Genomic DNA, 23,020 nt, shown 5'->3' with positions numbered 1-23,020 from the left:
GTTCGTTCAACAGACCTACCTTTTTTCTGCGGCATCTCTGCTTTATGCCCCTAATCGCCCTACATCACATGTCTCGCAACCTTTCACATTCAATCGTGGTGGAGAATTAAAGATAATTTAGACCGTCTACTTTGGGTAAATAAAGTGCAATCACTTGCGTGCACCCACTTGGATAGACATGCCGCACACAACTCTAGCACATATGCTGACCATCGCATTCCTTTATTCCAATCCCTATGGTCTATCCTATGTTTAAATGCTCCAAATCGGGTGAGAAATTTTGCCTTTTACCAGCCTGATTTATCCTTTTGATGTGCCAGACCAGACCCATGTATTAATTCGGCCCAAATTTGGTTATTCTGCAGTTGTTTCGTTTGGACAACCTGCACTTGTTTGATCACTGATCGTGCTGAGAATACTGATTTTTTGGTCATTAAAAGTCATCATAATCAAATAAAAATACTACATGGGTTTTTTGGTTTTAATAAATTTTCTACTTGTTCCATGTAGTAGTCCAGAGGTTTGGAGTTTAGACCATCTAACTGCTTGTAGGAGGAAACTTTTCACTTGAATATGATAGTATTTCCACACACACACACACACACACACATTTATTTATTTGCAGCTGTGATTTCCAGTCACTCATTCTGTTCGGTCATAGGCAGATGCAAATTTCAGGGGTGGGAGGATGGGTGGAACGGTCTTTAGATACTCTCGTATATAATTTGAGTCTTTTTTTTTCCTCCTTCTAAACAGGGTAAAGAAGTGATGATTATTGAAGGATTAAGTGCTTTACCCATGTCCTTGGGCACATAAATAAAACCGATTCGCACGCAGATAAAATCATTATCCTTAACTTGCTGAAAAAATCACTCTTAAGTTGCATACTCTACCCTGAATACAAGTACAAAACATGATGCTCTAATATAATAGTAATATTGTATAGTATTACCAGTAGTGCAGGGCATACATCCTTTCATATACCAGTACATTAATCATACGATACAGACAATACAGAATATGGCCATGACTATGGGAACCTAATAATCCAGTCCAGAGAGGAGAGCTAGTGCAGATGAACAATCATTTTGATAGAGCATTGCACACCATTATATGAGAAAAGTGGAAGCGCACAAAGCTTGGAATTGCTAATATGTCCCACTCATGATAAAGCAGTAAAACCATCACCACCACCATTACCAATGATATATTGAACTTCCAGCAGATGCTTAAACTCGTACTGATATAGACCCTCATTCCACGTGTCAATTACCTGCCATTGAGATTAGCAAACTGGGCAAACATTGCTGTTCCTGAATGCTCATCAATGGCCTGAACTTGAGCTGGAGTACTGTTATTCTGTTCTGGATTAGAGACCGGACGACTGTCAGAGGTGGGAGTAGGTGGGGTATCCACAACAGCAGGAGAGGCTGGAACAGTGGCAGAGGATTTGGTTTCATCCTCTTCCTTTCCTTGAGAGAAAGCCTCTTGAAGCTGAAGAGCATACTCCAAATTCCAAAGCACATCTCCCATTGTTGGCCGGTCCACCCCATGTTCGGCCAAGCACTTCTCAGAAGCCTCAGCAAACTTTTTCATTGATTCAGGATTTATGGAGCCAACAAGTAGAGGGTCAATGATTTTATCAAGCAAGCCCTTCCTCTTCCATTGCATTGCCCAATCAGCCAAGTTAACTTGTTCCCGAGGGAGAGCCGGGTTAATGGCAGGCCTTGCACAGAGTGCCTCAAGCAGAACCACCCCAAACGAGTACACGTCCGACTTATCTGTCAATTGCTGCCTCCTGAAATACTCAGGGTCCAAGTACCCGAAGCTTCCCTTCACTGCAGTACTTACATGGCCTTGCCCCATGGGAGCATCCTTTGAGAGCCCGAAATCAGCAACCTTGGCAGTGAAGTTTTCATCAAGCAAAATGTTGGTGGTCTTAACGTCACGATGGATGATACCCTGTGCAGTGCCAGTGTGAAGGTAGTGAAGCCCCCGAGCCGCGCCTATGCAGATTTCCAGCCTCTGCTTCCATGACAATGGGGGCAAGTCCTTGCCATACAAATGATCCCTGAAAGGACCATTGGACATGTACTCATAAACTAATATCATCTCCGAGTTTTCGTCGCAGTATCCAATCAGGGACACCAAATGCCTGTGCCGTAGCTTCGACAACATCTGAATCTCGGTCTGGAACTCTGTAATGCCTTGTTCAGATTGCGGGTTCCCTCGCTTGACTGCGACTTGAGTCCCATCATCGATCTCCCCGAGATACACATTTCCAAAGCCACCAACGCCAATCACTGCATTGGAATCGAAATTCTTGGTTGCCTCCTGCAACTCCGCGAATGAGAAGTACCGGCCCAATCCCAAAGTTGAGGAGTAAAAGTTGCTCTTCTGAGATCCCAAAGAGTTCTTGCTTGTCATGAAGCTCGTGTCACCGGCATGAAGAGGAAGCAACCACGAAGAGAAGCTGTTCCTCTTCTGCCAGTCTTGAGGCCGCTTGTGCCACTTGATCACCATCGCACCAAGACCAATAAAGGCTCCAAACATCATCGCAAACCCTACTGCAGCCACGGTATGGCGTGTGCTCCCGTTAGCTACCCTGTCTCCATTGACCCCAAATTCTCCGTCAAGACTATTCACCGAATTGCTTAGTTTCAAGACCTCTAGACCGTTCAAGATGGCGTTCAAATCACCGGAACCCAATTTAGATGGACCAATCTGGACACTTAGTCCATTAGACATCAAGGAAGCGTTAACCACAATATCCTTATAGTAAGCCATCGCCAAACCATTCAGGGTGTGAGACAAATCCAAATCAGATATCGCCATTTTCCCATTAATGTAGACGTTGAAGTAGAGGCTATTGAGTGCTTTGCTCACGATGTCACAGAAATGAAGCCTAATGAGGTATCCAAAAGCAGACTCTGCCTCAAAGTTCCATGTCACATTGAAATTAGGCTGGCTTACCTGCGCATCGGCCATTTCAACAGCAGAAGCATACACCGCTTGTGGGGCGATCTGGGGCGTTATCCCCTCGGGGTACTTGACTATCGAGGTTGCAACGGAGACGCTCTTCGCCAAGTTTGTGGACTTGAGGTACGACTCGTCGGGCAGCCAAGTCCTTCCGAGGGTGTCGTTTCCGGAGGTGATGAGGGGTCCTCCCATATTAAGCCGATACGCGGTTTGGTAAGCGTATGTAGAAAGCCCCGAAAAATCTCCTACAGGCGAGAGCTCGTTGGCAACGTCGGTGATCAAGTCGTCGGGAGCCGAAACCACCTCAATGGCATTTATGAAAGCAGCGGAATTCTTCATGGGCACGAACTTGATTGAGAATAGTGGTTCGGTCACGTTAAAAAGATACTCCTTGAGGACGTATTTTGAGCTGTTGTTCATGTTGAAGCTATGTAGAAGCACATACTTATCGGTGTTGACAGAGAAAGTGGCCTTCATGAGGTCGAATTGGTCATTGTCAAGGGGGTAGAAATGGAGGCGAACCCAATGCCAGCCGGGCCGGGTCAAGGGGAAGGAGTACGTGGCTTCCTGGACAAAGATCCTCGCAGACAAGTAAACAGGCGAAGGAACATCGGCTTTTTCGACTGAAACCTTGATGTCATCCTTGGCTAGTAAGAATTGCTTGGATTGCCCTTCTGTTTTGAAAACTCTTCCGTCAGGAAGAGTGGCTAATTTATCGGCGCCAGAGTCAATGAGGAAGTTGTCCTGGGGAACGAAGGGAGCGAAGGCCGAAAAGGCTGTGGTGGAGGAGGAAAAGAAGGCGTAGATAAGGACCAGGAGGATAGCCATCGATGATGAAGAAGGTGATGGCAAGGAGGATAGAAAGAGATTGGCTAAGGGAAACTTTCTTGGTTTCTTTCCTATCTCCATCCCTCCTGGGCGAGGAGGTGGGTAGAATGGAGGAGAGAGACTAACAAATGGTCTCGGAAAAAATGAATCTTTCTTGTTTGTCTATAATGGGTAATTCCTTATCGGTTTGTTGCTGTTTTCCTGGGAATAGCTGGAGAGAAGGCATTGACAGCCTGAATGGAGTTTGCATTTCCCAATAATAAGGCAATGTTTGTGGAGATAGATTTTTACTGTGGACATTTTCTGTTGGGTTTGGCTCCTTTTCTTGGCGGTACCAACAAATTAACGGTCATAAACGGTTCTAAAGATTTGAAATGGTCAAACCCCATTCCTGTCCCCCCCCCCCCTCTCTCTCTCTCTCTCTCTGTGTGTCTCAGTTTGAAGGACTGAGGACTGATAGCTAAGAACTCAAACGTGTTCTATACAGGACAAAGAAATGAGGGAATCAAATGAGATTGCGTTAGAAAGTTAAGAGGATGGAAGAAAGAAACTCTTGTTGAGGGTCATAAAACAGCTCTGCTACCACAATCCGACCCAGCTCGGGTTCCATACAATGTTGAATCCTCCAACTCTGTCCATCCTCGAAGCCACGGCTGTCTACAACATGATCGTGGTTTGCCGCTATATGATCTGCAACTTTTTTACAGTACTCTTTTCCTGTCTTGGCTCTGTATTCTTCCCTGTATTTATACTTTGAACTTGCATTATTGAGTTAATCTAATGCTTGACTAAGTTTTAATTTTAGCCGAATGATTCCGTGTCTTAATGGTGCAAGTTAATGCTCTTCATCTTTTTTTTTTTTTCCTATTTTTCTAAGAGAAGTGTTAGATCTACTATTCATCTTATCATAATCAAAGTCAATTTATAAATTAAGATAGTTTAATATGGTATGATGGTTAATATATTTATTTTACAATAAAATATAATTTATAATATGACGTTTCACATCATATTTTTCTGAGATTCATTTATAAATGAAGTATTTCTTTTTTTTAATAGTTTTGTTTAAAGTTTTTTCAGCTTGCAATTTTCTATCATCACCTCCTTAGTTTGTCTTGTTTGTTTTCATAATTTTTATCAATTTATCTCACCTAATCAATATCAATATAATTTTTTTTAAAATTCTCACATAAAATAAAATAAATAATTTAATTTTTTCAAATTTAAAAATAAAAATAATATTAACAAAATATATTATAATAATAATTTATTTAATTTTTAATTTTAATTTCAATTCATCTTATTTATAAAAACAAACTAGTCTTTTAAGAAACTTGGAATTAAATCTATTCGATGAAAAAAGAAACTCGCTCTAATATACACGTAATTATGTTGTTTAGTTTTTAGTCAGTTTCTGACATTTCATCAATTTTCCACGCAAGTGCCCTTGGTAAAATGATGAAAAAAAATACATTCTCATAAAAAATAATAATAAAAAAAAAAACTAAACAAAACAAACTAATAAAGTTATCAAAAACCATATGTGGGGTGGGGTGGCAATGGGATGGTCGAAGAACTACTCTTTTCATCCGTCTACGTGGCCTCCTCACTCTTCTATTACATAGTAACGTAAGAAAAATGATATTTGTAATTAAAGAATATATAAATATAGTATAATTTTTTTTATAAAAAATAAGTAAATAAATGATACAAATAAAAAAAATAAAATTTTTAATAATAAACTATATTTTTTTTCAAAACGATTGACTGACACTTGTGTATTCAATTATTATATGTAACACTATTATAAATTTAAAGTGTACAAGGCTTGACATTTTATAAAAAAGTAAGTATTAATTAAAAATTAAAAAGAGATTCTTTGTTCTCCTATTTAGAGAGAGAAACTCTCCCTTCTCTCTAGAAATTCAATTCATTCGAGTGCGTTTGTTAGAGAGGACACCATTTTTTATTTTCCCTTTTCATTATTGCACTGTATATACATTTTAATGGTAGTTTTTTTTTTTTCTTTCCCCTCAACCAGTTTGGTTTTAATTAGATCTATTGTACTTTGACCGCCATCATTCGACCCATGCCCCACCACGCAATTCTACAATTGTCAATCTACTGGGACGGAGTGAAATCGCGCTAAAAAGCTCGACGCCGGGCCCTCACGCGCAACTTGTTTTTGCCTGTGGTCTTCACGCACCACCGCGCCACGATGCCTTCGTCGATTGCATGCATCGTACTAGGAGATTCCTCACACCGAGATCTTTCAGATCTGCCCGGCCTCACCTCTTTATTATCAGTGCGTGGTTGTCACATGCCACCACAGATGTGCAGGAAGACAGGTGACTGGCCATAGATTAGTCTATCCGATATTGTACTTTCGACTATGTTATCGCTTTTCCTAACTAATGATCTTGAAAAATGGATTCCAGATCTCTAAAAAAAAAAAATCTCAAAACAACAAACTGTAGTAAACCCACAACTTTCACCGCTTTCAGCAGAGGTTCCACCGCTATTAGTGGTGATTCCATAGTTCGTATGACTTTACGAACTGCTAACTACTTTCTTTTAAGATGATGCATTCTTTGTAGGACATGGGTGGGGATAAAAAATTGGTCCCAAAATCCGTTTTATTTATTTTTTTTCTATAACTTTTATATTGTGGATATTGTACTAGGGTGTTTGTTGGGTAACCCCACTCCCTCATCATATTTCATCCTTTCTGTTTCTAATAAAATTTGATTGCTTAGAAAAAAAAATATTAATTAAAAAATATATTTTTTATTTTTTATGAATATATGATAGAAGTCGTTTTTAAAAAGAAATTGCATAAAATTTATATATTTAGAATTTATACAAACCTCTATTCTAATAAATAATGCTAGAAAATTATAGATCCAGATATTTTTTTTGGAGGGTAAACGGTACAAAGTTTATAATTATTCGGTTTTTTTTTTAAATGTTAGTTCAAATTTATCTCTCGCTTTTAATTTTTTTAAATTGTTACTTAATAATTAAATAAATAATTATAAATAAAATTATATATATTTTATTCTTTTTAATAATTAAAAAATATTAAAAAAGATTTAAAAAAAAAACAAAATTATAACTAGCGGTTTGCCAGCGGTAAACTCTGGCAGGCCCGCTAGCAACATCCTTTTTTATTCGCGTTTTGTTCATTTTACTTGCCAAGTTTTCCACACTCTCTCCTTTTCTTTATCGGCAAGGCGAAACCCAATTCCTTAGTTTCATTCCTTCTGAGCTCCAACGAAAGCTGCGAATCGCTGACTTTCAGATTGCTAGTGAACAGCCAAGATGTCTAGCGAGTCAGAGGAAACTGTGCGACGTCGTACAGCGCTCACCGAGCACCGCAAAAAACTCCTCTCCCATAAGGAGCTCGAATCCAGAGTCCGCGTAGGTGAGCTTCACCAATCCCTTGCATCAAAACTAAAAAAGATTTTTTAAAAAATTTATTTATTGATTCTCTCCGTTTTCTTTTGAAAGAAAACTTTCCCAAATTCCGATCCATTTCTAGGGTTTCATTATGTTTTATTTCCGGTTGATTTTAAATTTTAGTTTTTTAGTTCGATTTACTTTATTTGTTTGTTTGTTGCGTGAGTGTTTTATATTTTTTGCATAAGATATTACTTGTTAGATATGAAATGTCGAGTTTTTCTTGGAGCCACGTTAGACATTCTGAATGGCTTTGCCAATTAGGCTGTGTGTTGCTTTAACTAGTATTTGAGAGAGGGATAACTTTTTTCCCCTTTTTTTGAACTGTGGTGATTTAACTGGAATCAGTTTAGTAAGTTCTACAAGGGAAAGAGTTTTGAATTGGGAGCTTGTCGATGCGACTATTGTCAGCGCATTCTTTATGTATTGTATATTTGCTAGTTTTATAGGCTATTAAGTGTGAAATTATTCGGTCGTCTATGCAAGGGATGGTGGTTTGTTTAACATTTTTTGCCACCTTGGTAAGTGCATGCTGGGGTTAATTTAGTCAAAAGATCTGAACTTGTTGGAAAGAAACTGATATGAGGTGTTAGGCACCGCCTTAACCCAAAAAGTTTGCAACAAATTTGATATGCTTTGATGAATAGAAATTGCACTGCCTATAAAAATAAAAATGAAATATTGGAGTGTCGCACTCTTTCGAAGTCTTCTATAATTTTTTTTCCTGGTATTCGAGATAGATCTGTTCCAGATTTGATCGTCTTGTATCTATGGCTTACATTTTCTGAAGTGTTGGCATTGTCCTGTAATTTTGTTCTTACACTTGGTGTAAGTAACACTTTTTAGATTTGGCTTTATGCAGTGAGAGAGAACTTGAGGGCTGCAAAAAAGGAATTCGGTAAAACTGAAGATGATCTCAAGTCCCTTCAAAGTGTTGGCCAGATCATAGGCGAAGTTCTCAGGCCTCTTGACAATGAACGCTGTAATAGAAACTTTATTTCTCCTCATTTTCAATAGTTGATATAAAGTTTTATGCTTTAGCATTTCTGTTGTCACTATTGATGCTATCAATAAGCTGTTTGTGCAGTTATTGCGAACTTGTGCAGTTTGTTTCATGCATTTCCTTGTTCTGCTGGTTGGTTTTTGACCTTTGTGGAACTAATGAAATATCATCTCTGCTGTTTCAGTGATAGTTAAAGCAAGCAGTGGACCAAGGTATGTTGTTGGCTGTCGTAGCAAGGTCGACAAGGAAAAACTAACTTCAGGAACTCGAGTGGTGCTTGATATGACTACTTTGACAATCATGCGGGCACTTCCTCGTGAAGTAAGTATCCAGATCGTGTTCAATTGGATATTTTAGTAGATGGCTGTGCTGATCAATATTTAATTGACCAGATTTAGGTCATCAAATCTTCAAATTGTTAAGATGTTTGTCTTTTCTTTTATGATATAATGTTGTTCTACAGGTTGATCCTGTTGTATATAATATGCTTCATGAAGACCCAGGCAATGTTAGCTACTCAGCAGTGGGAGGGCTGTCAGATCAAATTCGAGAACTTAGGGAATCCATAGAACTGCCTCTCATGAATCCTGAGCTATTTGTTAGGGTGGGAATCAAACCTCCCAAGGTAATTGCATTTAAACCAATCTTGTGTTAATTAGTGGTCTTGGTAACAAAGAATGTCAATGGAGAAGTAATGTCAAGTGTTTCAGGGTGTTCTTCTCTACGGACCTCCTGGTACGGGAAAGACATTATTAGCCAGAGCAATTGCAAGCAACATTGATGCCAATTTCTTGAAGGTTTGACTTTGCTCATGATGCATATCCTTGTCTGGATTTATTGATATGGTGTTCCCATTTAATGTTACTTACCAAAATACAAAAAGAATTGTTTAATTTGTTCATTACATTGAATCTTGATGTTCACCTTTTGTTGTGGATATAGATAGTATCAAGTGCAATAATTGATAAATACATAGGCGAGAGTGCAAGATTGATACGGGAAATGTTTGGTTATGCACGTGATCACCAAGTAAGTGTTTATCTTGCATGAAACAGTTGCCAGTTTTTGAAAATGTCCCTTATAAGAAAAAAATGAACATCAAATATAATATTTTCTGAAAATGATCTAGTTCTTTTTAAATGTCAAATAGAGTTACTTCTTATTGTTGATTTCTGTGGTAAAGCCATGCATCATATTTATGGATGAGATAGATGCCATCGGAGGACGTCGTTTCAGTGAGGGAACAAGTGCTGATCGTGAAATTCAGAGGACACTCATGGAGTTGCTTAACCAGCTGGATGGTTTTGACCAACTTGGGAAGGTGATTTCGGAACACCTTTTGATTCGGTTGAACTCTGCAATTGTCAATTTTTTTGTGCATAACCTATATACACTACACGACTTAACATTGCTACAATCTACAAGTTTTTGAATGCACTGCTATGTTTGTTATGGAAAAGTGACTGTGTAGTCTTGGTTGCCTAGGTTAAAATGATCATGGCCACAAACAGACCAGATGTGCTAGACCCTGCACTTCTTCGTCCCGGACGACTGGACCGGAAAATTGAAATTCCATTGCCTAATGAACAGTCCAGAATGGAAATCCTCAAAATCCATGCTGCTGGAATTGCCAAACATGGTGACATTGACTATGAAGCAGTTGTAAAACTTGCTGAGGTAAGCTAGTGATATTGTTTAGTACAATTTTATTCTGATCCTTTGCCCCCTAATGTTTGATTTCCTGCTTTTGCCTCAGGGTTTCAATGGTGCTGATCTTCGTAATGTTTGCACTGAGGCTGGGATGTCTGCTATCCGGGCAGAACGCGATTATGTCATCCATGAAGATTTCATGAAGGTAAGGTGTTGCTTTTATAAAATCATATTAGATACGTTATTTCTTAGAAAAGAATCCTTCAGTGATTGTCATATTTTATTTTTTTATGCATTTTTTTTTTTTGAAAGAGGACAAAGCCCGAAGTTTATTGATAAACCCTCACTTGTGGTAGAGGAATACCATGTTAAAGTGGACACCAAGACTATACAAAAACCAGAAACTGCCTAAATTAAATAAAACTAGAGAAAAAAAAAAAAACGTGTGGACTGTGTATATTCAACCCCATCATTTACACCGTAGCACAGGCAATCCAGCTCTCTTTATTCTAAGAGTTCCTATGTCTCTTGTGCCTGACAAGATCTATCTTGTAGTCCCTTTTGCACCCTGTTTAGCCAATATATCTGCAACTTAGTTTACTTCTCTGAAAATGTGTTTTTTTTTTTTTTTTTTTACAAGTAAGAGTGATTTTATTAATACGAATGAAATAGGCATGGCCCGTGTACACGGGAAGTATACAAAAGAACACTTAAATACATTCTAAGATCAAGAGAATAAAGACAAGAAGTCATGTACATTGTTTCCATTTAGCACAATGGCTGAAAACCAAAGCATTAAAGTGTGTAAGAAAAAATCTGCAGTTCCGCCATTGTGTGCTTCCTATCTTCAAAACACCGCTCATTTCTTTCTGACCAAATACACCACATGATGCACAATGGAATCATTTTCCACACTGCTGCCACTTGAGGAGAGCCCTGAATCTCCCTCCAACAGGCCAATAAATCCACCCCCCTAAAAGGCATAGCCCACTTGAAAATGTGTTTAATTGAAAGAACCAAATCATTTGATAGGCATAAGATTCTGTCCCAATCCTCTCTTACATCCCAGGTAAGAAGGCTATATCCATTCCCCCAATTTACATGAATCTGTGAATCAGTCTCAACCTCAACTCTACTTAGGTTTCACCTTATGCAAACTTTAAGACCATCTAGTAGAGCACATACCTCAGCCATTGTGTTTGTTCCCCATCCATAGCAGGCAGAAAAACCTATGATCAAATCCCCTCTTGAACTTCGGATTACCCCGCGCCCACCACAAACACCTAAGAAGTTAATGCCTAATTGATGCATAATGGCAAGATCAAAATTACTAACTTTCTTGCAAGGAGATAATTTCATCATCTGTTCAGAAAGCAGAAGTTTAATCTTAAAACATATTGTGCTTGTCGACTCTTTTTTATCTTCCATGCAAGCTGTACACCTATGAAGCCAAAGACACCAGCTGATAATAGATGGTAGCAAACCCAAAATAATACCTAGTTGGGGAGACAGCATCAGCCTTCCGGAACCTGGTCTCTGTCATCTGTTGCAAGCTCCTTCTTCCTTCTATTTTGATGCCCAGTAAGCTTGCAAAATAGTCCCATATCTCAGAAGCAAACGAACTTGAACACAACACATGGTATAACGAGTCAATATATGGTTTTTCACAACAGTTACACTTGGAGGCTAATGAAGTATTCAAACTTTTGAATGTTAATGTGAAAGGGCAGGCTGCCCATAAAGCTCTTCCACATAAAAATAGAAATTTTTGATGGAATGGCTTTGCGCCAAACCCACTTGGCCCAAGTGACTTTCCATATGCTGGCTCGGGTGTAAGACCATGCAGATCTAGTTGTGAAAACTCCTTTGCTAGAAGCTTTCCATATTGGATAGTCATTCCCTTCTCTAATCCATAATTCCTTTTGTCACTATTTGGTTTATTAAACTCTACCCCAGTAGTTCTTCCATTTTTTGTCTATTCCACCCATCAGTTCACCGTACCTCTTTAACCAGTAGCTGAGGTCGAGAAATCTGCTCCACTTTATCTGCCAGCAAACCTAGTTGAGACCAATTATCAAACCAGAAGGAAAGATTTCCTTGCTTCACTAGCCAACCATGGCCATGGATCACATCTGGAAGGACTAATGTAACCTCTTTCCAGAAACTAGAGTCTTGTCGAGATGCTGTGATGAGAAAAAGGATGTGCCTGTGTCATGCATTATATGTCCACGGCTTGTCTGTATTAGTTTTAACCATAGATGTAAGAGGATAAGTTCTTTCCTCAAGAAAACCTTAAATGAGTTTCCGTTTCTTTTGTTTTCATTTAGGGTATGCTTGGGTAATGAGATGAGAATTATGTGAATAGTAGTGAAATAGTTTGTTAATAGTAGTGAAATAGTTTGAAGTTAAAATATTTTATTGGGTTTTAGGAAATGTGGGAGAAAAAAATTGAATAAAAATATTATAAAGTTAAAAAACTGTTTGAATATAATTTTTGTTTTGAAATTTGAAGAAGTTATATTGTTTTTTGTGTTTGGTTTGGAAGTTTGAGAAAATTGTAATAATTAGGTAATAATTAGATAAAAAATGTGAAGATTTGAAATTAAAAAATATTTTGTATTTAAGTGATGTTTGTGCAAGAAATTATTAGAAGTTTTGAGATGAGAATCTCACTTTCCAAACATGGCCTTATTGTTCTTTTTGTTTGGTTTCCGTGCTGGCAATTAGACAGTCTTAGGAAGCACGGAACTGAAGTGCTACTTTCTCTACGTTTGTTTTGTTTTGGCCACGTTTGGGTGGGACATCAGGGCACGTGCACGGTGCGCTGGAGTGATCCCTATTGTTCAGAACATGTCACTCAATCTTGTCTGCTTCTGTCCACAATGTTTTGAATAATTGGTCCTGAAGGTTCAAGCTTTGGAAATATGTTTTCTGTACCTATATATATATATGTATGAAACAAAAAGGAGAAGTATTTTTGTAGTTCGTTCTGTACGTGTTTTTGCTGGATTTCTTTTCTAAGTCATACGGTATTTGTTGTTTCAGGCTGTCCGGAAGCTGAACGAAGCAAAGAAACTCGAATCAAGCGCTCACTACAGTGCTGATTTTGGGAAGGACTGATGATATCCAGCTACTCGGGCCCCCCTTTTTTTATTGCAATCGTGCTTTGTTTGGTTGAAATTTTACATCTTTCTTCGAAATTCCCTTCAGCAAAGCTTGACGCCAAGGGATTGAGAAATACTTGGGGTCATCTGTTCGCTTTCCTTACGAGGATTGGAATCTTCTTTTCCCTTCAGTTATTTTAGGACTATTATCTATGTTGCCGGACATCAACTCCATTCTTCCTTTTTTATTTTATTTTTTATTTCTGTTGCATGATTCCCATCTGACGGGAAGTATCTGAATTATGATTTTTCTGAGATCAAAAAGTATTTTTAAACGAAGATAAGAGTGCTTCAATGGTGTAAAGATTCGAGGGGGATGTTCCTTGGGTGTTTGGTACTAGTTGGTAGGACATTGAAGCACCTAATCTCTACTGATTTGGATGTATATTCGACCGACTAAACGTCGGCTTGATTGACACGCCATTTCTCAGACAGCGACACAGCCCAAACTCAAAACCGGAGATGCCACCTCTGAAAACGGACAAAAAAGTCTTCGCCACTCGGACGTCTTTGAGCTCCAACCCAGTTCCGAGTCCTACGTGTCTCCCATGAATAGTGCTTATTGACAAGACAGACACCCAAAATGGGAGTATAAAGGCTTTATCCGACAGACCAACCATCCTTTTTGACGCCCCAATCTTTTTAAGTTCAAATAAATCATCACCCACATTGTTTAAGCACTTCACCAGTCCATTTACGTACACAACTCGTTCTCTCTTCCCACCCTCCCAACGCTCGACACCTAACCAAAGAAATTGCTCTCATTAACTTCACATGTTAAAAAATAAGACGATCAGCGTCATAAGCAATTTGTGCATTAAATTACAAATAGACTAGAAATTGCTTGATTCACGTATGTTCCAAATTCAATTCAGAGGTATGAACTTGAAAGTTCCTTAATTATTATTTAATTCCAAAGAAGAAAGTTTTGAACCTCCTCTCCAAGAAAAGAAAGAACGAGAGAAAAGCTTGACGTGGCTCCATTTTTTTTCTTTTAATTATTTATAATTTTTCGGGTAAATCGCACAACTTTATAGAATAAAATTAAAAATATATATAATATCTGGAGGATAAGTCCATAACACGTTGAGAAAAGGGGTGAATTCGAATAAGAGGAGGATCAGTGATAAGCCTCCCATAACAAGTTGAGAAAAGCAGCCAATGCCACATCCACATACACTGCTTATTATTCACAAAAGCAAAAAGAAGAGACTTTTAGGAATAAAATAACCAAAAATAATAAAGCGAGTGAACAGAATCTTAATTTTGGGAGAATATGAAACGAAAGGAATTGAGTGAGAACAACAGCTTTTGAGCATCTTTCTCTGATGATTTTTTTTTGGGACACTCTCCTCTAATGTGAAAAGCATGCAATGCGTATTGAGCACTTTGCTTAAAGTTGTGTTTGGACAGTGAAGTAATTTTAGATATTTTGTGAATAATAATAAAAAAATAATAAAATAATATTAAATAATAAATAGTAGTAAAAAATAATAATAAAATAATAAATAATAGACATATTATCTCAAACTAAAACTAAAACTATGTCACCACTACATAAGTATAACTGTATATGTGCTTAATGCCTCTCTCGTTTGTTTTCACAATCATTCTTATCTCATTTTTTTTTATCTAATTATTATAATTTTTTTAAATTTTTACATAAAATAAAATAAACAATTTAACTTTTTCAAATCTCAAAATAAAAATAATATTAAAAAATATATTCTAACAATTTTTATTCAACTTTTAACTTTATCTCAATTCATCTCATTTTATCTACGAAAGAACGAGATAAAAGTTTTAGGCATTTTCACGATTGTTTCATCTCATTTCATTTAAATATTATAATTTTTCTTAATTCTCATATAAAATATGATAAACATTTTAATTTTTATAAATATCAAAATAAAAATAATATTAAAAAAATAATATTTTATTCAATTTTTAACTTTTATTTTATCTCAACTTATGCAACTTTCAACTTGCATAAGATGAGCATTGTCTATATACTTCATAGCATGGATTAAGAAAAAAAAAAAAAAAAAAAATTGCAATTATAATAATACATATTATAAATTTATTCATATAAAAAAAATTTGCAAGAACCTTCAAGATTTTCATCACGTCCATCTTATTCGAACTAAAATTATAATTTTCAAATTAAATTGATTTTTTCCTCTTTTTCTTGGTGCAGATATTTTTTTGAAAATATAAAAAATAGATTAAAAATATAAAATACAATTTTAAAAAAATTATTAATCATTGTTATTCAAAAATATATTTTATAATAAAAGATAGTATAGAAATCCACTTTTTTATATTTATTTCTCTTAATCTTAATCCGTATGATTTGTAATAAAGTCAAGCTAAAATGGAATTTTCCGAGTCAATTCTTGTTTTTCTTTCCCGGAGCAGATATTTTCCGGAAATTAAAAAAAAAAAAAAAAGTGCGGGCATACATTCCCTCTCATTTGCCGTTTGCGTTAGAAAATGCCGTCAAAATTAACGGCTCCCGACAGATCGCGACCCGCACCACATTCTAACGTCGTTATAAACAGCCGTCTAAAACGACTTCACTCCTCCCACTTGTTCCCTCTTACCTTTCCTTTCTTCTACAGCAGCGAACGAAGAGCGGTCCCTCTCTCTCTCTCTCTAAGAATTTGTCTCTCTAAGCTGTGACACTAGGGCTCTGAGAATAGAGGTACGGTTCGATTAATTCAGGTTCGGGCTTTGCGTGTTCTTATACGGAGCACTCTTCTCTCCTATGACAATATATATAGTTTTTATATCGATTAGCGAATTCCAGAATATTAGGCTTTAAAAAAAAAAAAAAAAACAGTTTCTCCTTTGTTTTTTTTAATTTGCTTTCTATGTTTTTTTTTTCAATACGTTTCCAGTTTCGACTGTGAATTCCGCTTTTTAAGCAGTAATTTCGGATCTCTCTGACCTGTGCAATCTTTGGATTTTAATTTCTTTCATTCTATTTCTATTTTTAGGGTTTCTGATTTGGACTCACTCTAAGCTCCCATAATAGTAGCAGGTTGATTCGATTTCGGGGCCCCTTTCTAACCCTGTAGATATACTGTTGCTTATCGTTTCCGTTGTTTTTCTTTTAGTTTCTGTGGTGCCTGTGATTTTTCTCTCTCACTGGTTGTGTATGGTGGTTGGTGTGGACAGCGAGTGTTTTTAAAGTAGAAAAACTGTCTAATTTCTCAAATCAATAAGTATTGAACAGTAGTTTCTTTTGAAAAGTCAATGCTTTTATTGACTTAGGAAAGCTATTTTATTTGCTTTAGATTCAAGTTGAAATGGGGGATGCTCTGAAACCATAGAAGAACCCACTCAAACTGAATCGTAGACGGCGATCGATAGTAAATGAAAAGTTTTTATAATTTTGGGGTTTTGGATAACAATTGAATTTATTTGTCAAGTTTCAGTATTTTTGTTTTTTCTCTGGATAAAAGAGATCATCGAGGAAGTTTATCCCTTTTGTAATTGTTCATTTCACATACTGCTTATTGCATTATTGATCATTGTGTTCGTGGGTTATTTATTTATTTTGATTTGGATTTCCTGTAGACTAATGCTATCCGAATTATTAGCTGAGTTTGGACTTTGGAGTATGTGAGTGATAGTCCCGGGATTGCTGCTTGAACTTAAAAGTTGTGGTGTCTTTGATTATGGGGTCTGCTTGTTGTGTTGCTGCTAGAGATAAGACTATACCAAATGGATCAAGTGGTGAAATTTTGCATCGAAACATTCGGTATTCACCGACATGGAGCTTTCGATGGGATAACCGAGGGCGAGTAGCTGGTGAAGAGACTTCTATGGGTTGGTCCTCAGATGGGTTAAGCCGAAATGATCAATCGGAAGTTAAATATGAGCCGTCATATGCTGAGGATGGAAGTCCATTGGAAAATTTTCGAAGACGTGCATGGCAGAAGTCCCTGACTTCTGAAGGAACTTGTGGTCATGTGAGAACTCCTGCTTCAGGTACCTTCAAACTAGCTGCTCGTTAAGTTTAACTGTAATGTATTTCCTATGATGTGCTATTGAATTTCTTAGATCTGTAAGTCGGTGAATAAAATTGTCTGTTCTTTGCTGTAGATGTGAGGAAGAAAACCAATTGTTTCTTTTCCCTACATTGTGTAATGCTTAAAGTAGTGCTTATGATTAGATAATTTAAATAAATCCCTTGCTCAAGTAGAAATTTTAATTTCCTTTAATGTTTGGTTAGCTATGTTTTTTAAAAGATTCAGTTGGTTTCTTATCAATTTCTTATCAAAATCTATTTCCTTGTGCATTTTATTACACTGTTGTTTTTGGAGTAACATATTTATGGGTTACTTCAGGTGGAAATAAAGAGAACAGCCTTTCATTCAATTTTTATGTTACAAGGTCAGTGTAGATTTGTGGCAGAAAACTGGATGCTGGAAGGCTTTTAGGCTGTAGTAGGAGTGTAAAAACTTCCCTATTCTTTTAGACGATTAAGGAAAAATGAGAGGATTTTCCTCTAGAGAGGAGCCAAGAAGTTGAAAAGGTTTTATAAAAGTTCTTTCTCTTTCTTTATTTTTCCTTTGTCTCCCCTTTCAAGCTACCCTGACTATAGTAGCATGGGAATGTGTCCTTTTCATTGGTTGTTGATGGCCTTGCTGAAGACATAGTTCCATATGTGATGAATAAAGCTTGGGACAGCAGGAAAGTATGGTTAAGTGCTTCATGCCCCCCCCCTCCAAAAAAAATAAAAATAAAAAGTTCCTCCCAAAATAGTTGCAAGTATTAAACTGGCCAAGGCTCATTCCATCATGAAGTGAGAGAACAGAGTTAGACTGCTTTCCAATTTTGGAAAACATCCTTGTTGCACTACAAATTGTAGTTGCGAGGAATTAGAGGAATGACTAAATAGTTTGCAGTGAAAGAGCTAAAGAGATAAAACGAGTGTGTTAGGACTAGGAATAGGTTGGTTATACTCTGCAAAAATAGCATTTAAGGGGCTAATCCCTCCCGTATTGTATGGAAACAAAGGATGAACTATGAAGGTCAAAGCCAATTAATGTACTCCTGTGAAAATTTGGAAGCACATGAAACGGGGTTTCTTCTTCATGATGCCGGCTATAATTACTTTTATTTACCTCATGTTGCAGGGTATTAATGATCTAAAAAGAGCCCTAAAAGTTACTTGACTCAGTAGTACTAATATTTTGTGGGATGCGCATTGAGGATGATTTGATCAGTTTCGATGGCAATTGCTTTCTTTGGAGTGATATTCACTCTTTGAGTTACGCCTTTGGATATTTTATTGCCGGATTTGCGTCCATGCCATGATGTAGTAATCTTTGCTTATAAATATGTTAGATGATATGGTCAAGACTAGTGACAGGTGAGTGATATATTTTGCACCAAGGAGAAATGACAAGGCAATTTGTTTGAATTTTTCAGCAAGTAGTTAAATGGGATTTGTTTTATTCTCCTCTCTCCAAACCCACCCAGAAAAAGGTCTTGCTGTCCGATCGGTGAGGAGGATGATACAGATGTATCTACCTTGCTTTGTTTTGGTGGTTTTGCCGTTTAAGCTTTTGCTGTCTTTTACCCTTAGCATATGGTCTGTCTATATGGTTGTATTTTTAGCAGGGAGTTTCAAATAAGGACTATATAATTGTGTTTTTTTTTGGCATCGGGTGTCTGGGAACAACGTCCTGACTAATCCCGGGGGTGCATAGGCCCTCGGCAAGGAGTTTCCCGCAAGTGCACCTCGGGTAATTCAAGGGAAAAATTTTCGTCCGATGGCCTCTAGGAATTGTTTGCACCCAAGAAGATTTGAACCTTAGACCTGGAGGGAGCATACCACCAAGACCAAGGCCTTTACCACTTGAGCCAACCCTAGGGGTTGTATAATTGTGTCTCTGTTGTGTGGTATGCTAATATGGCTCTAAGACCATAGATATGTTAAAATATTTTACTCTGTAGTTCTTCAAAATCAGAGTTCACAAAAATTTGGAATCACTATTTTTAATTGGTTGGAGTTTTCTTTTCCCCCCTCGATTTTTCTTAGATAAACTCAGGGAAGACAGGTTTTTGGCTCTAGGCTTTAATGTAACCAGTGATGAATGACATAGTTGGTTTTTGGTTACTTTTTCTTCAAATTTATGCTATGTCACGTTTTATAGAGACATTAACAGCATATCAAATGTAGAGATGGTATTGAATTCTTTAGCTCTGTAGGGAAAAAACGGATTTCATTTTTCTTTTGGCCAGCAGCTGGTCATTGTGGAGTTATAAGAGATGGAAATTCCTTTTGGATTTCCACGTAGGCTGTTTCCTAGTACCTCATTAAAACAGTTTATTAAAACCGTGCAGTAAGCAATTAGGATAACAAGATCTGCTACCTGGCAAAATGATTGCTTCTCCAGTACCTCCTCTCTCTCTCTCTCTCTCTCTCCAGACACTCGTACACACTGGTTTTGGGTTTCAGATATTGGCCTTCAATAATTATGATCTGATGTATCTGAATTTTTTTTTTTTTGTGTCTGTCATCAGATCAATCTTTTTCAAGGAATATTTCTATGGATGCTAGTTTGGAGCAGGTATAGCTTATCTAGTGAAGCGTGCCATGTTGCCTGCTTTATGATTCTTTATGATTCCCTTTCATTCTCCTTGTACCCTTAATATGACTTGTCCCCCAACATTTCTGGATCATAATGCAGGTGAAGGAATCTCCAACTGTTTCATTTCCATCTCCTATGATACCATCGCTTTCAATGCCTTCTACTTCGTCCTTGTTGGAGTCCCCTTTGTCATCCCAAGGTCAGCTGCCTCCTAACAGCTCTACCCCATCAAGGTGGCCTCGACGGTCTCCAGGATACCAGCTTTCAAGGCAAGTATCTGATAGCCAAATCCCTGGATTCAAGTCACCAGACAGCTACTCAGTTTCTGAAGAAAGGCCCGACAACCACTCAGTTTCTGAAGAAAGGCGAGTGCTCCCTTCGTGGAGCAATGAATCAGCTAGGGGCTCCCGCGGGGGCTCTTCAGACGGTTGGTCTATGCATGCCTTCAATGGGCTCATGGCCACTTCTCGTAGAGAAAGGTGGTCTTTTGATAGTGAGTCCTTTGGCTTTAATCGTGAAAAGTTAACCAGATCCAACAGCCGACTTTCAACTTCTCTCTCTGTGGATCTGCAAACATGTGGTGTTTGCTTAAAGCTGTTGACTGAGAAGTCCTCATGGAGCAGCCAAAAGATCATTGCCAATGCTGAGCTTTCTGTAGTTGCTGTGCTAACTTGTGGGCATGTTTATCATGCTGAATGTTTGGAGAATTTTACTCCTGAAATTAACAAGTACGACCCATCTTGCCCCGTCTGTACTTTTGGGGAGAAGCAGACCCTGAAGCTGTCTGAAAAAGCACTGAAAGCTGAAATGGATTTGAGGGCTAGAAATAAGAGATTGAGGAATCGGGTTGTGGACAGTGATCTTGATGGTGATTCTTTTGTGCTTGATCGCTCAAAAAATAGTGGACGCCAGGGGAAGGGACCTGTGATGACTCTCAGTTCCAGCATGAAAAGCACCCTGGGGAAGCCTTTCTCGAGGCGGCACTTTTCCTTTGGCTCAAAGGGTTCTAAATCCTTGTCAGAGAATCACTCTACCAGAAAGAAGGGGTTCTTCTGGGCGAAATCAAGCAAAGAGTGAGCAAAATCTCAAGCTGTTAGTAGGTGAGCCTCTCCATCTCATATGCGTTGCTCATTACACATCATTGAAAATTGTCGCGTGTCTTGCTTGGGGATAACTAGTAGGTCCTGTATCTTTTGTACTTTATGACAATGTGCGTCTCCAAAGAAGGTTAGGGCTTCTGCGTGGAATTGGAATTATCAAATACAAACCCTTCAAATGCCTGACCTCGTGCGTACGTGAAAACACAGACATAACATATATATATGCATAAATATATACACACACAATCTCATAATTGAAAATTTGCGGTTTTTGGTGGACTCAGTATTTTTTATGCATGCAGATTCCAGTTTTAGATCTCTACATTCTCAGTTGGAGAAGGAATTATGAAGAATGCAAGATGCCCGACATATCAATATTTTGTTGTGAAACATCTGGCTTCTGCATGCACACTCTGAAATTTCAACAGCATTAGTAGCCTGTGGAGTTAGGCTGTAAAGAAGAGAAAAGGAAATCTATAGAAGGAACAATTCAATATAAAAAGAAAAATATTAGTAGAATGAAACTGCACGCCATTGGACTGGTGGCCTCATTCTTATTTTGTACAGATAAATTTGTTTTCTTGCATGGATACATAAATGAATTGATCCAGATGAGCTTCTGTATGGATCTGCCAAAAACAATATCATGCCCACTTACCCTTGTGCACTAGTGGAAGATGGTGTGGTATTTTCTAGGCAATAGACTTATGATTCGTTTTCCTGTCGATGTACTACACTACTTTTCTCATACTTGATGATGATTTATCAAACCCTACAGAGTTACTTAGGATGGTGTGTGGTATAGAAGCATTATAATAAATTTATTCTTGTGGTTAATGACAAAACGTAGAGCTCTGAGTTTAGGTAAAGAGTTGTTTGAAGATATTTTTAAACGGGTGAGTGAGGAGTTATGTTGTGGTTGTTACCATTTTCCTCTTCTTTCTTACCACCTTTAGACGAGCTCTCCTATAATGCTATCCATTTTATAAGCATTCTTTCAATCTTGAAAGGAAAGAAAATATTTTAGTTTCAAAAAAATTATATAAAAATAAACTTATAAATTGATGTGATTTGTTGTGATACTTCAAATTATAAAATTATTTTTATTGAAAAGTCATGAAATTATATCAATTTGTAAACGTTAAAAAGTTTCTCTATGCCTTATTTCTTTGCAGTCACACTGTCAATAACTTCTCTGTTAGGTCAGCTCACATGCGAAAATTGGAAACAAAAATAAAGCCCTCTCTGTCGCCTTGATTGCATCGAAAATGCGTCCATTCATGGTAAAAACCTCTTGAACCTTGGGAGCGCCTGGAGCAGGATTAGGTGAAAAATAGAGTTTTATACCATCCAATCATAGCTTGACACGTATGAATTTTAGGAAATGTAAAATATAATTGGATGTGGGGAAAAAAATGAAATTAGTTGTAGGTTTCTCCCCTGTTCCCGTGTTCCTCCCCCCCCCCCTGAATCATCCCCCCCCCCCCAACCGACTCTTTCACCTCGCTCTCTTTCTCTCCTCCAAACCCGAAGGTCTGATTTCGACCCTGATTCTCGGCCCCCATCTCTCTCCTCAGGCCGAAGTGAGGAACCTTAACCTTCAATCAATCTCCCCAGCGGCCTTCACAGAATCATAGGTACATGCATTGAGCTTAGCCATGGCTGCCAGATGCTGCAACCTATGCTCATGGAGCACATCTTTGTGCATATATATCAAAAAAATGTGAACTGAAAAAGGGTTAAGAAAAATAAGTTTTAAGTGTTCATTTAGACTGAAATTCACGGGGACCCATGTCGCCTAACAACTAATTATTTCTGAACAATGGAGCATGACTTCATTGAAAAGCACCAACAATTTAAGATTTTACAGGGATGGATTAACGAGTCTAGAATTAATAATTGTCTCACTTGAGAAGCTTTTTTACGGACTTGATAGCCTTGGTTTGATGAGATATATACGTAAATTCATGAACCGATTCCATCGACTGGAGAGAGAACCAAAGATGGGCTAGAGAGAGAGAGAGAGAGAGAGAGGAAGGAATAAAACAACCGAAATGCAGAGAGGATTGTGGAGAATGAGACAGAACAGAGGTAATAGTCTACAGTCGCACTCACGGTAAACAAAATAAAAAGCTTACGTGTTCTCTTTATTGAATGGTGTAAACTTCTTTACATGCACCTTAAGCGGTTTGAAGATTAATTTTTTCTTGAACCTTATGCTTTCTTGTG

At 37.7% G+C, this 23,020-nt stretch overlaps 3 protein-coding genes across 6 annotated transcripts; 2 read left to right on the top strand and 1 right to left on the bottom strand.

The window, feature by feature from the left end:
* Positions 1-832: 832 nt before the first annotated feature.
* Positions 833-4,610, bottom strand: LOC108986963 (probable receptor-like protein kinase At4g39110). The gene has a single exon (XM_018959773.2). The coding sequence runs from the start codon at positions 3,886-3,888 to the stop codon at positions 1,270-1,272; it is 2,619 nt and encodes an 872-aa protein (XP_018815318.2). The 5' UTR covers positions 3,889-4,610; the 3' UTR covers positions 833-1,269.
* Positions 4,611-6,948: 2,338 nt separating this feature from the next.
* On the top strand, positions 6,949-13,400 carry LOC108986965 (26S proteasome regulatory subunit S10B homolog B-like). The gene is made up of 10 exons (XM_018959778.2): positions 6,949-7,231; positions 8,129-8,248; positions 8,454-8,590; positions 8,733-8,894; positions 8,980-9,066; positions 9,212-9,298; positions 9,453-9,590; positions 9,755-9,946; positions 10,026-10,124; positions 12,965-13,400. Exons 1-10 carry the CDS (start codon positions 7,129-7,131, stop codon positions 13,037-13,039), a joined length of 1,200 nt encoding a protein of 399 aa, XP_018815323.1. The 5' UTR covers positions 6,949-7,128; the 3' UTR covers positions 13,040-13,400.
* Positions 13,401-15,664: 2,264 nt separating this feature from the next.
* LOC108986964 lies at positions 15,665-21,578 on the top strand. 4 transcript variants are annotated; one of them, XM_018959774.2, is made up of 5 exons: positions 15,665-15,787; positions 16,666-17,079; positions 19,624-19,670; positions 19,791-20,791; positions 21,094-21,578. In XM_018959774.2, exons 2-4 carry the CDS (start codon positions 16,767-16,769, stop codon positions 20,766-20,768), a joined length of 1,338 nt encoding a protein of 445 aa, XP_018815319.1. In that variant the 5' UTR covers positions 15,665-15,787; positions 16,666-16,766; the 3' UTR covers positions 20,769-20,791; positions 21,094-21,578. The 4 variants fall into 4 exon arrangements, with proteins under 4 accessions (XP_018815319.1, XP_018815320.1, XP_035540390.1 ...); XM_018959775.2 differs by having other exon boundaries at positions 15,672-15,807; XM_035684497.1 differs by lacking the exon at positions 15,665-15,787 and adding an exon at positions 15,992-16,012.
* The last annotated feature ends 1,442 nt before the right edge of the window (positions 21,579-23,020 follow it).

The sequence above is a fragment of the Juglans regia genome, chromosome 13 (genome assembly GCF_001411555.2).
Source record: "Juglans regia cultivar Chandler chromosome 13, Walnut 2.0, whole genome shotgun sequence".
In the NCBI taxonomy this organism is placed as follows: Eukaryota; Viridiplantae; Streptophyta; class Magnoliopsida; order Fagales; family Juglandaceae; genus Juglans; species Juglans regia.
Note: the sequence above shows the minus strand (reverse complement) of the source record. Positions and strands in the feature narration are given on the sequence as shown.